The 17,660-nt window shown below is 30.8% G+C and overlaps 1 protein-coding gene across 7 annotated transcripts in view; it reads left to right on the top strand.

Moving 5' to 3' along the window:
* Window positions 1-17,660, top strand: part of LOC132926914 (protein quiver) — a 31,533-nt gene that overhangs the window by 12,082 nt on the left and 1,791 nt on the right. For 4 of the 7 annotated variants that reach the window (XM_060991336.1, XM_060991337.1, XM_060991338.1 and 1 more), the window contains 2 exons: window positions 3,889-3,936; window positions 8,337-8,483. In XM_060991336.1, coding sequence (XP_060847319.1) covers window positions 3,889-3,936; window positions 8,337-8,483 — 195 coding nt within the window. Of the gene's footprint in view, window positions 1-1,350; window positions 1,487-3,888; window positions 3,937-3,957; window positions 4,655-8,336; window positions 8,484-17,660 lie in introns of those variants that run through there. The other 3 variants (XM_060991334.1, XM_060991335.1, XM_060991340.1) reach the window with 3 other exon arrangements.

Here is a 17,660-nt window from a genome sequence, read left to right as displayed (position 1 = left end):
TAATTAATATATCTTATTTTAAAAAACTAATAAATAAAAAATAATTATACTGTAGTTGTAGTATTTGTACTGCTTTATTATTAAAAAAAAAAAAATGTTAACTGTACAATTTAGATTTTTGATCGTTCTATTTTTAGTCATTTTAGTGGTACGCGACCGATTGATAATATACCTAAGTGGTACGTAAAAAAAAAATTTGAGAACCGCTGACGTAGACTAACACCACGCACGTTGTAAAGTAGCAGATACTAAGGACAGTAAAACTGCTAAACATAAACAATTTGTAGTTAAATATACTATGACTCACGAGTTCCAACTTTCCGAGTAATGTACTTTTTTTTTAAAAAAAAACTTCGAACATAACACGCATATAATATGTTGATATTATTCCATCATCAGATTATTATACCTTTATTTTAACGATGTGATTTTGTTGTTACAAGTTACAAAGTGTGTGAAATGAAATGCTAGTTTTTTACTATGTTACATGATAAGTGCAAACTACAAACTCGTAATATACACGTGATGTGCATAAGACATAGTCTGTGAAACAATTTAACAATTTATATTTACTAAAATATACTGATGTACCCTTTAGCCTTCTGCAATACATATATTATACTTATTTTCGATACTTTGGACTTTGTGAAAATCGATATTTACACCTTTGACACACTGAAGAATACACGACTTATACACACATATAATGTGAGTTTTTTGGCTGATAGTATAGTATAACAGTGATTCTGGATTCGCCAATCCGGAGTTGCCTGATTGCGGCCCGAATTCAGGTGGTCGTATTTTATCCCAAACATGAGTGTTCCGATTACGTTCAAGCACACATTGGTTTACAAAATAGCTTATAATTAATAAAATAAATAAAATATTTTAAACACTGTATTGGAACCATTTGGAGGTATTTGTATTTGAAATTTTATATGAAATACAATTAATATGTCAATAAATAGTAAAATGATAATAGTGTTTGAGGTAGATTTTTAAAACTCATTATATAAAAAAAATTAAAATTAGATACCTATTTCCAAGCAGTTTAATTTTGTAATCTGCTGGGGTTGTATAACTTTTTTTTTTATTAATTTTTTTGGTTGTTTTCGAGGAGTCTAAATAATAGATTAAATTTTTATTTTAGCATCTATTTGGCATTGTTTCAAAATTTCCAAAAATTAAAATATACTTGGATAGTGAATTTAATTTCGAATTGAAACTTTCACATGCATCGTTGTCAAATACAGACTGGAACTATAAGTAGTCCATATTTCAGGAGGAAAATTAGAATCATCATCAATATAAGTGTCTACTATAAATAATCAGAAAATGTTTGTATTTTAGCCGTTGAAGGTTGTATAGAAGCTAAATCTATGGCAGCGCCGAATTACTACGCCGAGTATTGGTGATCGCGTAAATCGTGTTTATAGTTATATTTATGTCAAAATACGTATCAGATGCAATCGGGATAGATGAAAAGGTAAAAAAATTACTTATTCTAAATTTGGAATTTTAAGTACGAGTATAATTAATAATTTCCATATTTTTATATGGATTATTTGTGCAATTTAAGGAGTCCTGTGACGATAGGTATAAATATGTTTTTGTGGAAAATTTTAATGTATATAAATTAAAATTCAAACGAGAAATTTCTGACTAAATTAACTGTTTGTACTTGTCCACGATATTGATTTGAAAATTTGGTCTTGAGGTATACTTAAAAATTCCAAAAATTTGAATTTAATTTAATGTATTATTTAAAAATAATAATGTGGGTCAGCGTGCTTGGTGCATCATACACCGATACAATATTGCTACAACATTGAATAAAAAAATCAATTTTGATTGATGATGAATAACAAAATGTGAATTATTACCTATAAGCGCCTATTATTTAAAAACATTTTAAAAATGCACATGCAATTGCAATAAGCGTAATATTTGTGGTAGTTAATAATTTTTTTCTTTTTTTTTTTACTCAATCAAATCAACATTATTGTGTCCGCGTAACTTTAAACTTGCAGTATAAATAAATTATTTGTGACTATAATTACGCGGACTTCTCACGCTGTATATATTATTAACAGCTTGAACTTACGGATACGGATAGGTCGGTTGTATATAGATGGCGTCTAAATGTAAGGTTCAAATTTACGCGACAGTGGCGTACCCTACAGGAACCGGGGGGGCCCGGGCGCGCACCTCCTCTCATATTTAAATGTTCGTATACGTATCGAGTGATCAATATTTCATTCGATATTTACATTTAAATACTGTTTATATATACGTAAAGGTACAAAACACAAATACCTATGTGCGTTATTATTTTATAGTCTCAAATATTTTAGTTTTACTCGGTCGTTTGCGCCAATGAAAGACCGTATAATATTATTTTGTAGACGACTCTCGGCCGTGCCGTCACGACGAAATCAATGCCTTTTGTGACAAATGCTTTTTCAAAAAGAATAATACTATTTTTTTTTTTTAATGTATTATTACCTGCATGCATACATAGGAACCCATCAAATATCACATTAGACATTGTACACGGGCGAAATCACGTCATTAATTTGAAATAAACGTGTACACACATTTGTGTGTGTATATAAAACACATACACACATACACGCGCTTGTATACAGAGTGATTCGGCAAGCATTCTCACCACTTTTTCTTCTTAAATTCATTATATATCGGTGTGAAAATCAAGTCAGTATATTTGAACGCGTACTGGAATCACCTTAACGCAATGTACAAAGGATAATAATTAGACCAATGGAATGGGAAGACACGGGAATCCGAAAACGTTGGTGGTAGTTAAACTATCGTCATTTTTATAAATTATAAAACCGATCCATTTATAAATTCCATATCAAACGTATTTTTATTTTTATTAGTCCATATTATAATTAAGGGGTATATACGCATTTAATAACTGAAAAAATATTCGAGCGCATTTCGAATTGGGTATTATACACCGACATTTTCAAAAACATTATCCGCTGAACAACTTACAGTAGAAAGGGTGAAAGGAGCAGTAAAAAACAGAAGTGTATATATCGCCAAAGAACATTCCTCGTAAGCGATACAAAAATGTCGAGAACTTTCGTAAAAACATAGGCAATGGTCCGCCTTAAGTGCGCGCCTATATTATTTAAAAATTCCGAAAAACGGGATTTGAACGGGGCGTTTAAGGGAAAATCTGGGCGAGGGGTGCGCCGGCGTTCCGGGTGATTCACCCTGTATATTACAAATACGTTATTATGTATACGTACGACGCTCTATGAGTATTACAATAGGTATACGTGCGCGCGTGTTGTGTTCTATAAGGGCACACCGTGTACAATATTATACGCACACGCACACACGCTCGAAAAGAATCGGCTCAACACGCGACGAAGTTATAATAATAATAATAATAATAATAATAATACGTATTATGGTAATCGATTCCGTACCTAATTCAAACTTATATAACTGTGAACGGTGAAAAACCGATGCAGAGCCCGTAGGTACGCGAGGCGCATTTGGCCGTTTCGCGTTTCGTGTCGCGTCGTTTCGGAGTTTTTTCTTATATTTTACCAACAAAGTATATTATAAATTATTATCATATAAATATATATGTGTGTACATGCATTATATACGTAAACAATACTAACAATAATAATAATAATAGCAATCGCGATGATAATAGCATGTACCTCTATTGGCTCTATTATACAAGTTACATTCGACGACGCTGTAGTACAGCAGCTCTGTGTCATACCTACCCAATTTTTGTTATTATTATTATTATTATGACGTATTGTTTGCGCGCAGAAATCCGCGTACCTATAATATCATAATATACTTAAACTTGTGTGTGTTTCTTTTGTATTTCAGTTGTCGTGTTGGTTAATATATCGCTGTCCCGCGAGGAATGTTTTCCCCGTGAGTAACAAACAAAACATATATTATTATTATTTAATATATATTATTATATATTTTTATATTAAAATGATTCAACACACACTTAAATAACCGGTGCGACGGACAACGGTATCACGTCGCTACACATAATAATAATATATTATTGTTGTTGTAAAACACGTACAATATTATTATACACATCGTCGATATTCGTCGGTTATATCGTACGGGCGGACTTGATTTTATAATTTGATTTGATTTTTTTTTTTTTTTTTGTTTTTCGACAATTCGCTGATTTCAATAATAATAATAATATACTCTGTTCACTTAAACTATATACACTATCGTAATACGTACATATCTCTATATTGTGGTCATACACGCCGTTTTACCCGATTTCCGTTGACACGACATAATATCGTTTTCATTAAAACTCCGGTCACGATAACAATAATATATTATATTATCGGTTTTTTTGTTTTTCCGCCTTTTCTTCTTTTGTACAATACGCATACATTTTTTTTTGTTTCTGTCTTCCGACGCTCACGTTTTGATTGTACCTATATATATATACATCATGGCGTGTACAATAATGTAACGCGTACGCAACTAAATACACTATATACACGTTACACTGCGATATCGACCCGAATGAAGGACCTTAGAATAATTACTGTCTTACTCGTTATTATCACGCCCGGAGTCGTCGGTACTAGTACGGAATGCTCAGCATATCAAGGTAGGTGTGCGACGTAGTGCAACCGAATTAATAATAATAATAATATTATATAATAATAATAATAATAATAACAATACAATAATAATCGTGTGTGAAGAAAATAAAAACGTATGCCGTGCTGAGTGCCGCTGACCTTTATAGGTAGTGTAATATAATATAATATTATATGGAGTACAAGTATAATAATATTAATAACGTATACGAAAAATACATATAATTACCGCGATAGTGTATAAGCACGTCGAGTACGCGTTCACTTAGAGCACATCATTATATATATTATAATATATATAGCACAGGGTTATGATGCCATCTTCTCCGGCGGTGCACAATAATATTATAAACGTCGTGTACGGTTATATAGGTTCATACCGTTTAATAATATCGCATCGTCCTAAAATAATACGAATCGTCGTAATATTATTATGCATAACAATGTTAAACATCTGTTGTAGGGCTCGAACTTTAAAACGCTTTGAAAGTCATATTACACTAATCACGCGTGCGTTGACCGCACAGTGCATACAGCTTGTATATACGGGCCCGGATTAACATAATAATATTATACGTCTGGACCCGGGGCGGGAACGGACAACTGTTTCGGGGACCCTCGGAAATAACAAAATATTGGTAGCCCGTACGTTTTTTTTTTTATATTACTTTTACTCTTACAACTATATTTTCTTTTTACAAACACCTTTTTTCTCGCTTTTTTTTTTTTGCAAGCAGACTTCAATTATATCCTGTCAGAATTGGCAGTGGCGTACGCAGAGGGGGTGTCAGGGAGATATGACACCCCCTTAAAAATAAGTATCTGTTCAAATCGTGTAACGATGACTATATAAAAAAAAAGGTCAATTCATGTATATAATTATGATTTATAACACCCCCCTAAAAAAAATTCTGCGTACGCCACTGAGAATTGGTATCAATCCGTCTAAAAATCAGTTTTAGAACACGTAACTACTAAATCGGTTAATCCATGAACTTTTTGTTTTGTACTTGTGTTTGTGTACGAGCAAGTATAAAGGAAACTCGACAAGGGCGACATCAGATATACTTATAGTTAATTATATTTTAATCGTTGTATAAAAGTCGGGAAAATAGAGTAGGTAATACTTACGTTTTTTTTCATTGAAAATCTTTCAAATGTCTAGCCAGTATAGCGTATGTAATCTTTTGTGTCATTATAATAATATGAAGGTTTATTCAATAACTTTTTAAATTATATAATTTTATCTTCATCGAGATTTTTTTATCCGACGAAATAAAATTGTTTGGATTTTTACAAACTTCATCTTCTTCGTAAGTATATTATGTTAAAATAACACGTAAATAGGTTATGGATAAAATAAAAAAAAAAAATTATGAACTTTCAAATAATTCATTTAATTTTGAACAAAAACAATCAATCACTAATACTTATACATACCAAGTATCTACTCTCTAAATTGTTTTTGTCATTTTCTATTTAAAAGGTTATATAAGCTAAAAAAATAATATTATTTACATTTACTTAAAACTTTTAACTTAAGAGTAAAGTTATTTACATGTTTTACTTTGAAAATTACAATAAATTAATTTTGAATTTAGCCTTTAGCCTTTGGGTATCTTCGTTATGAATCATATAAAATATTAGCATGATTATCCACTCTGGCACTTCACATTAATAAAAACAATGTATAAAGTACATAGGAGACACATAAAATAAATACTAACTTTGATGTACATACAATATATATATAATATACCATGAATTCATGACAAGACCAAAAAATATTAAAAGCTTCAATTATTGTCTTTATTTCTGGCTTACGAAGTTTACAACCACATTAATACCTGCTAAAATTTGTACTAATCCTCAATAATTATGGACTAACTTTTGATATTTAATTCATAAAGTCTTGAAATTAATTTATGCAAATTAGCACTATACAGCAATAAATCTAAAAACTTAGAAAACAAAATTGTTTTAATTTACAAAGTTCGAGCTCTATAATTATCATATAATTGTTAATTTTACAATTACTAATATCTTTTATTAAAAGCTAAAAACCGTATGTTTGATTCTTTTTTTTACTGCTCTGATATTTTTTATAGGAACGTAAATCACTTATGAGGAAACAGTGTCAAACAAAATTAACATTTTTATCACAACACTCTCTACACTTGTAGATTTCCACAAATTTTTGTTTATATATTATTGTACGCGTATCTCATATAAGTCATATTGTGTACGACTTATACTTGTCACTACTATAATATTAATTATTATTATTTATAATACGTCCCCTTTTTAAAATAAAATAATAATATCCATTAGTTTGACTATATTGACGTCCATTAAACCTCTGTAGACCAGCGAATATATTTTAAGAAAATATTTAGTTTGAATAGATTTCTATTTTAGATTCTGAGTGGAACGACGAATATATTGGTTACACAATGATGTTTTTTATTTTTATTTTTTTGTTATTTTTGTATTAATTAAAAATATGCAGTATTTTTCATAATAAATAGAAAAATAGACAAAAATTTAAGGGAATACGGTAATTCTACGTAAAACCATTTTTGACAACTATTTATATGATAATTTTCTATACATAAAAAAAATTTTAAAATATTTTTACTAATAACTTAAATAGCAATATTGAAAATTATAACATGAAATAATTCGTCCCCGCTCATAATCGTTTTTCGTTTATAACGATAAATCATCGAATTCAAATTTAATGCATCCACCACAGTGATCCATTTGACACCTGTACAGCAGAGCGATAGGTACCCACTTGCCTACCTTTTTATTTTCACTCTTGATGAGTACATACTTCAAAATAATAATAGTAGTAATTTACTAAAAATTTAAAATGTATATGTTCTATTAAATTGTTCACAATATAAACATTTTTTTTAATATAAATATAATAAAATATGTCAAAGAAAAATATATTTAATGTTCTGATTTTAGGTTTCAAACTTTTAATTTTATTCAACTTGAAATTTGTGTTATTGATGATCAGAAGATCTACAGATAATTTAATATTAATTTTCGGTAAAAAAATTTTTCTCGCTATAAAATTAATTAATATAAATTTAATTGTTAATGTATCAGTTATATTCTTAGTATTCTTCTCACCAAATTAAAACTTCTAACGTCGTTAAGCACGACCTCCGAAAATATAATTCATATTTAATTGTTATATCGTTTAAATGTCTGTGTTAATTGGATATCAAAATATTTCAGATATTTCTTTCACGAACACAATGAAAAATTTATTTTTTAGCTATACCACACTAAATGGACCTTTTGCACAATATTTTCAACCTTGACCAACTAGCGTTAGGTGCAAACTGCAGAACTTTAGACAAAATTTTAAAAGAGATCGTAATGAATATAAATAAGTAAACCGCAATTTGCGCTTATTGGTGGCTAAAACAATGATCTCGTGGTGTGCATGGTTGATGATCGTTTTTCGCATAATATTTCTAGAATGATATTCGCTGGTGGTAATAACTGATGAACGTCACAATAATATCATAACAATACTGAGTGCGGTGATATTGCAGTTAAAAATCTAAAAAAAAAATCAAATTAAAATCCTTCATCTCGCTGTCCCGTTTAAACCGTTTATATTGATATTGGTTTTGTTTTGTCATGCGATCTTCTCTGCGACGCCTTCAGCTCGGTCCATTTACTGTTACGAGTGCGACAGCGCCAAGGACCCGCGATGCAAAGATCCGTTCAACTACACGGCCATGCCTCAAGACCAACCGCCACTGGTCAGCTGCAACGGATGTTGCGTTAAGATGGTGCGGTACGTGCGAACGTGTAAGTATATAAACGTTATTTTACGCTTTCTTTTCTTCGAAACAACCTCCATGCATAAGCGCAATTTGAAGGGGGCTTGGGGGGGGCTAAGTCCCCTCAAAATCAAGCATAGCCCCCCCTCCCAAATGAATTGTATATATCTCAGGGAGCATACACCCAGTACATACATTTTTTACATTTATAACATGATGGGTATCGTATGGTAACTTAGTTTTCTCAAACTGCCGCATTCGATTACGTACTCCACCTACCAGCAATTTTTTTTTGTGTGTTATTATTGTCTTCGGGACGGCAAATTTTCACTTGTTTTTCCGTTGCGCTTTTTAATTTATTTGTGGATCTCGGTTGTCGTTCAGAGGGCCGAAGGGTGATGTAAAGCGTCCATTTCACAATTTCGAAAAAACGGTCCAACCGTAGCTGTTATTTTTACAAAACTTGCCCCCCCCCAGTCGAGTTCTCTGTGTTATTCGGTTACCACTTAACATTGAGTATGTCCTTTACCGCATTAAAAAATTACCATACTTTTCGAAATGATTTTTTTCCGTATATTAACATGGTTCACATTATCACGACGAAGTGTGAAGTAGCCTCAAGTCAATGTGATTGATGAATGATTATAATATATTTATATACGTTATTAGTACCTAACATATATATATAAGTATCGGAATCGAAGTATTTTCCTCGATCGATCGATAGAAAATCGAGTACGAAGGAATATTTTTTTCTCAGATGTGTTTCCGCGCAGTCAAACGCTAAATTGTATCGGTAACTATATAATATGATATTACTATTATATGATGTATAGTACACACATAACGATAGTACATTGTCGCCGTACGATCACATTAGTCACGCACATGCAGGAAATGGACCGAATGATGGCTAATTAAATTGACGCCCTTTTTTCATATACAGACGGCCTAAACGTCGGACAACAATTTATAGGTTCTTCCGGTATAGTTGGGATAGTTCGATTATAAAAATTCAAACACGTTAGAATTTATAAACAAGTTTACTCTGCGTCGGTCAAAGCACATTTTCCGTGTCGAAGAATCACAAACATTTAAATTTTAAATGCTTTACTCCCCGTAAGCGATTTGCTGAAATTGAAAAAGTTCTCGTTTACGTATAAATAACTCGTTTACGTATTTTTGTGTTTAAAACCGAACCACTGGGAAATACTTGCATTTTTTTCACGCGTACCTACAACTATTTTACGTTTATAAATTGGTTTGAATATTTTGATGTATATCTATACTGCAAAAACGACATGCGTATCTAATTTGGGTTATGGTTGGGGAATTTTGCTACTTTGGAGGGGGGTATCTCTATGCACACCAACGAACATTTTATTGCTAACGAAGTAACGGATCAGCTGGGCCTCAGACCCCCCAGACCATCGACCTTCCATCATATAAAACATATTATTATACGTATAAAATATCTCAATAGGTATAACGGCGGCTTACATTAAATGAATTATTACTTAAGAGAATGCTACGCCCGCATGTATTGTCTTACAAAATATGTAAGACATAGCAAAAACTGTTTTGCGCGAGTAAGAACCGAGAGGTTACGGTCAATATAGTAAGGTCATACTAAGAAACGAGATTTTCACCATATAAAAAAAGAACTTTGGCTGTGAAATATTGTTTTGAAACAACAAGAACTTTTTACGTATAAATTATATCAAAAAAATTAAACGATATTTCACAGATAATAATGTTCTCGTTGTTCTCGACCATACATGGTATGTCGATTTGGAGTGTTTTAACTATCGTCTATGACTATACAGCTTGAATGGTTCTGTCCCGCGCAAATCAGTTTTTGCTATGTTTTATATTTGTAAAACGGAGTTGACAACACATATACGATACGGGTGTAACGTCCTCTTAATAAAACCTTATAATAAAGTGTACGCAGAGCTATCGGTAGTATATTTAGTAATCGGTTTAGTATTTTTTCAGCAAAATCGGCATACCCCCGGGACCAACGGGTTCTACAGAGTAATGTGTCGTGTGTAGATTTTATTAAGGTCAATGATGGAAGATATCTAGTTACACTATAATAGTCAACATGTGTTATCGCATTGACTAAGTACACTATACAACATCAGATGTTTAAAAAAAATGTCGTGAGCCAACTTTTTCAACTAGGAATACCAAGTAGGCAGTTATTTTTTAAACCCCCCCCCCCCCCGAATCCAACCCTGGGCCCGTCACTGGCGAGGTAGTGTTTAGAATACCCCTCTCGGGCCGTGCTTTATCGCCTATATATCATTTAATATATTAATAAATTATAAGTAGACGTTTATTGTGTAAAATGCGTGTTAACACGTATTGCATATAAGCAAAAATCATAGAAAGCAAAAGAAAAATTATCATTTTTTTCTTCTACGAGAGATAAGTAGCTTATTATTTTGCGAACACGATTCGTAAAGTAGGGTTGTAGCCTGTGAAAGAAGCTTAGTGCATTAATGGCATTATATAGGGAGTGCTTAGTAAGTATATTATATACGGACGCGTCATTTCAGTTGTCGGTGCCAAAATGTTTGCAGGTCATTTTTAAATCATTATATAGGTTAAAGCAGTGCATGAAACATGTATACTATAAACACTAGGCGGATGATTTAAAATATAAACAGCCAGGAATGACATTTTTAGACTTTTTTTTTTTCTTTTTAACATTTTGATCGGACTTTTTTAATTGTTATGATTTCTCATTAATCACACGATTAATTTTTTTTTTTTTGTCGAATAAGCCAAAGAAAACGTTAAAAACAGGTGTAAATGAACATCCCCAAACCCCCCTAAAAAAAAAAATTACACGTTCAGGTATAAATGTATAATTTACATGCCCTTTTATAAATTCGAATCAAATAATTGCCTATAGAAAACTAAACACGAACACGATGACTTATTGTAAATGCATGAAACGAAAGTAGGCAATGTCTTTACACTACCCCTTAAAAACGACGCGTCAACAGAATTTTTCGTGCATTATTTTAATAGGTATAGGCGTGCATTAATTGTTTAAAGAGACACGCGTAGTATCATAAATGTTTTGATCGTTTAACAGGCCGTTTAGAAAATCTCGAATATACTTTTCTTTTTCTTTTTTTACCAAATGATTAATTTTTAGGTGTTTGATCTTAATGATCTAAATACACAAACCGTAATCGTTTTATAAACAGCGTAAGTAGGAATAAATAGGTAGTTTTTTTTTTGTTATTATTAAGAAAACTAATTAGTGAGTTATAGCTATGTAAAAAATTACAACTTTAAAATATTCATAACTCACTTTAAAATTACAATATCAATAAAAGCATATGACATTTTCTAGACAATATTCTTACCTTTAATAGGTAAATTTACTCTGATATTAAAGCTAACGCATCACAAAATGTGTTCTGCTGAACGCAAATTTGCCTTGATCTACATTAGTAAGACAGAGACAACACATGCGAGTATAACGTCCACTTAAATACAAATGAATTTTATAAACTTTGGTAATAGGTATATTATACAAGATTATCGACACGCGTTCGGCATTGACTGCACAGTCTGCACTTATGAGCGAACAAAAAACTAATTGTATCGATCGACAAATATTTTGGGTTTGTCATTTTTCGCATGATGGCCTAATAAACCGACGTGTCGTCTTCCGCGATTATACGTGCGTGGAGACGGATGCGATGTAAAAGAAACATTAATAATTGCATTATAGCAGACGGCTCGGAATAAACTTTTCACATCCGAACAATATTCAAGTGTTCGACGACGAGTCTCAAAACGGATCGGATGTATATAGGCAGTAGGTATATATATATATTATATTATATACAAATCACATAGGTACCTATAGCCTGTCGATGGCCATTGATCGTCGTAAATATAATGTTTCGTACAAATCACAACGTGACGGACGAAAACTTTCTTGTGTGGATCACGTAGGTATATTCACGCTGCAGGTTCGCAGCTGTTGAGAAAAATAATACAAATAATAATATAATAATATTATATGCTCTGCGAAATTCCACAGCGTGTTTTCTCGTGATTAGGTTTTTATTGTTATTTCTATAATAATAATAATAATAATAATAACATAAGTCTACACTTTGCTCGTTGTGTACCTGCTGTATAATATTATGTGACTACCATGCAATACCTATAATAATGTATACGAACTCATTAAAAATAATATAATACAAACGGACAACGGATGTAAATATATATATACATAAACGTCGCGACACCGGTATTCATCGTCGTATTTTTCGTACACACTCGCACAATCGATAACTTATATTATTTTGCCGAAATCGGTTTCCGTTACAAGCTATTACTACAGTATTACAATATTATATGCGATGCGCCGACTGTGCGAGTGTCCTGCGTGACGACTGCGCGTTACAATACACTGGCAGAGTGATTCCATGCCAGACATGCTCAACTCCTTTTTTTTTCCATCGATAATGCGGATAATAAAAATAGGTAAATAATAAAGTACTTCAAAATCTGATTTTTTGACCTTTTTAAATATATAAGTACTTAGATACCTTAATATTTCCGCAAATTCTCGAGATTTGTCGTACTACACTTTTTAAAGATATAGTGTCTGGTGGAGATACTGTAAGCTGCCGTTTTTCAAACGAGAAATCCAGTTTTCAACTGTTAAAATTGACCGATCTTTTTTTCTGGAGAATGTTAAAAACAAATTTCAAAACGAGTATAGTTATTTTGAATCATTTAACTTTGTATTTTAATACAATCGATAATCGTTCCGTATTGTAATGGGTTTGGAGGATATATTATGGTCCATGTGGAGTCAAAGCGGACTCGGTGATTTTTAAAATATTAGTAATTAATATTAGTCTATCAACATTCTGACATTCATAGTTGATAAACCCTGCAGGAAAGAGAAAATTTTAAACTTCCGAATTCACTAGCCGAATCATAATCCCGATAAATCTACACGATCATCAAATACATCGTTGCGCCAATCTACTAAACTAGATTCAATAAAGCTTAACCGGATTATACTCCAAAGTATTTGTCAATTGTCTGCATTTATCGTTTTTATTTTTATAATTCAAATAAAAAGTAAGCAAATATATGTATAGTATTTAATGCCTAATGTTTATATTTTGAGTTCATAATCGTTATATGTTTATCGAAACTCTAGAGTTTAAAAATATTTATAAAATTATATTGATATTGTTATTTAAAACATTGTGTTGCCAACAATGATAAAATATCTCCTACAAAGTTAAAGGCCGGAACTCATGAGTAAAAAATAATGATATTATATTTATAAAAGAATAATAACTGCTGTCTGTTATAAATCGATTTATTAGTTTTTATATAAATTAGCCAGTACACGTTAAAAAATGAATACTCTTAAGTAATAATAATTTAGTATTCAAGTAAATTTATAACAATACAACGGTTATTACACTTATAAATAATATGCAAACTATTATTCAATTATTTGTTTAAATTGCTTTCTAAAAAATTAAAAATCGTGCTCAATACGAGTATTGGCTAACGAAGGTATAATACTATTGCAATGAAAACGTCATATTGTTCTAAACCGCGATCAAAATTACAATCAAACCTATAGGCGTAACTAAAGGGGCTTGGATGGGCTTCAGCCCCCCCCCTCAGAATTGTTGGGTAAATGTATGTATTAACTTTATTTTTGCCTACAATATTAAAAATATAATGTTCCATATAAACGAATAATCATTCAAGTCAGTTTTAAACACCCGCAATAGAAACAATAAATAATAATAAATAATTTAAAAAAATTTCCTATAAACGTTTTTAGGAATCTAGCCCTCCCCCCCCTAACTTAAAGGACTAGTTACACCTATGGTCAAACCATTAATTGAACAGTCTATATTGCCCGTCTTAATAATATTAAACATTTATTTTATTTCAGCATAATTCAATCGTAATACAGTAATAATAAGAGGTTAATACGTATACCAATTACCAAGTACCAACTTAGTCAATAACTCGTATCTGTTATACAGAATCCGTGTAATAAATAATAATAATACATACAATTTCTCATACAGTTAAAAAGTTGACTTAAGTTTTCTTTATTATTTATATTATTTTTTTTATTTACACATATTGAAATTTTATAATTTGATTTTTAGATAAGTACACAATATTCTCATCGAGGTCATTGACTATTTTATTAATATTGGTTTTCATACGATTTTTATTTATTATATTGGTTTTATTGGACTGAATTTCACATAAACTTTTTATTAGACTCTTTACGTCATTTTATAAATTGTTGATTATATATATAGTCTTTATTCTTTACCGTGTAATCGGGTGAACCTCTTGAACTAGTTAATGCCGTGTAATGTGGTTTTATGTACTTTCCCGTTCTCTCCCGTCCATTATTTCTGTATCGTTGAGCATATGTCTTTATATGGATTTTATCAAAACTTGTTTAATGTAAGTACAGTTTATAGATAGACAATATTGTTTATGTGTGTGTGTGGTTAAATAACTCGACTGCGATGGCCGATGGGTATGTCGACGGAAGGGATGGCAAGCTAATTGAATTTTAATTTTTTGGCTAGTATGTACTGTACTTATGTCCGTTCTGCTTGTGTGGATAATATGATATACCTGTTCGGGGAAACAAAAGTTAAAAAAAGATCAAATTTAAAAATATTTATCGATATAACTTGTGCTTGTGTAATGAATAATATGACACTAAAGGTGTATCGCATACAATGTATGACACGTATAGGTATAAATTATAATTCTTTTTACCGTAGCAGGTCAGGGATGGTAAATCCATGGCACGCTAAAAATTAAAATATTTTATATTAATACATTATAATCGGGCTCGAAAATTGTAGCACTAAAAATGTTACTTTTTTAGCTCTTAAATATGCACTTAAGAACTTTAAAATATGCGCTATAAATAGCACGGAAAATCAAAAAATATGCATTTAACTTGAAAAAATTAAATGTAATTTTACAAATTTGTATAGGCTCATAGACGTCAGGGACTGGTTGAATTATAAACTGTTAACAAAAATATTAAATTACCACTTAAATATATTTTGTAAAAGCATTCTTAAAATTAAATTATTTTATTTATTCACCTTGGAAATTACACTGAATTATTAAATTTTTTCTAGTATCTTTGAAAATATGTGAACATAATATACCCAAAAAATGCACTTTAAACCCTACATTAATGAAATAGCAATAAAAATCATAAATATACAAAAAAAATCAAAATTAAATTTCGTGTATGACATCGAAGAAGTGTGAAATATATTTATATCTCACTTTGGATGTTCTAGGACGAACCAAGAAAAAAATGCATTTACTAGAACTTCCGAGTCCCAATTATAATTATATACAATAAAATTACGATAATTGTTTCATTACAATATTGAATATAATATTATTATATACCAAAAACTTTTCAAGACACGCTCGAAAAAAAAGTAATTTTTGGCACGAAGCTTTCAAATAATTTACCACCCCTTCATAGGTACCATTACAAAAATATTTTTACTATTATACGGCGAGGGGACGGTGTTCGTAAAATAATAGCCCGCGGGTTTTTTTTTTTGGTTTTTTCACGGTAGGTACTCGTTTATTTTATTTATAGTCACGCCACCGTTTATGATGTAGGTATAACCTACCTACTCTGTGAAACCTAGTGAAGGTTATCTAGAAATGATGAGTGAATAAAAAATTTATTAAATAGGTATCAACTATAACCCGATTTTTGGAACACTGACTTACCTATAATATATATATATAGTGGCGGATTTACGGGAGGTCCAGGGGGTCTGGAGTATTCTGGACCCCCCCCCCCAGACACTTATATATGCATATATAATTATATAAGAAGGCTATAGATTTTATTTTGTACATTTTGAATTTTAAGTCCACATACAATATAGTATAATATTTAGGACACCCCCCTCAGAAAAATTTTGAAAATCCACCACTGTATATATCTATTAGTATATCTAGTTGAAGATAGAAATCTTATATTTTTACGATAATATAAGCAGTTGACACAATGTGTTTTATTGGCGGTATTTTTATACTGTAATTATACGTAAATAGATTTAAAATATTATCACATTTACCCATAGTGGTGATGATGGCTAAGAAACTGTGATTTATAATTTAACAACATAATATGTCTGTCTCTAAGTACCTATTGTGTAAATGTAAATTCTAATTTAAAATATTGAGGGAACCTTTTTTCTATAGAACTCATATAATTGATATTAAAAATAGGCGCTTGTACGGCATTTTCATATCTACGCTATAAACGTAAGCGTTTTTCCTTTTGACCGACATAACGCGGATAGAGATAATAACGACGACTGTGGTTCTCGCTCAACAGAAGCTTTTGCGCGATAAAATAAAACAGACACAATTAAACCGAACAAGAGATGCGATGACGTTGGCGTGTTTCGGTTAATATAATAACGGTACATATCGGATATGCGTTTGCCAGCAGATTTGTGTGCACTGCGCGATAAAAAAATATATGAAATAAAAAGCAACATATGCACACACACACAAAAAACTGCTTTCATTTAATAGTTTGTTTACGTATACGTGAGTATAAGAAATATTGTAGTAACACGGCTGCACAAATTTTAAATTTTTTCTGCACGGCAATTATTGGAGTAAAATATGTTCTAATCGATTAATATTATTATGCTAACACGCAGGACAGTGTAAAATTTAGATTTTGCTAAAAAATTGAATCAAATTATTAATATTGAAAATAGTAATAGAAAACATTGGCACTAATTAGTTGAATTGTTGATTCATTAAATACGACATATTTTGAGGAAATAGATAATCAAAAATACAAAGATTCAAAGAATAAATAAAAAAAAAACATTTATTTTAATTCCTACGGAGATAGATAGGTAACTAATTTTAAGGTTATTCTGTTAGTTTCTATGTACAATTCTTATTTCTTATAAACGATAATGAGAAAATATTACAGTAAATATAGAAGCATGATTAACCACTATAAGAATAGCATGATGAAAAATTTAAACATATATAAATGAATCGTAACAAACAAAATAATATAATAATTTTTTAGGTAGGTATAGCAAGTAATTTTTTCAAAATCGACTAAACATTTTAC

This window comes from Rhopalosiphum padi, chromosome 3 (assembly GCF_020882245.1).
Source record: "Rhopalosiphum padi isolate XX-2018 chromosome 3, ASM2088224v1, whole genome shotgun sequence".
Classification (NCBI taxonomy): domain Eukaryota; kingdom Metazoa; phylum Arthropoda; class Insecta; order Hemiptera; family Aphididae; genus Rhopalosiphum; species Rhopalosiphum padi.
The sequence above is the reverse complement of the archived record's forward strand: the minus strand, read 5'-3'. Positions and strand labels throughout refer to the sequence as shown.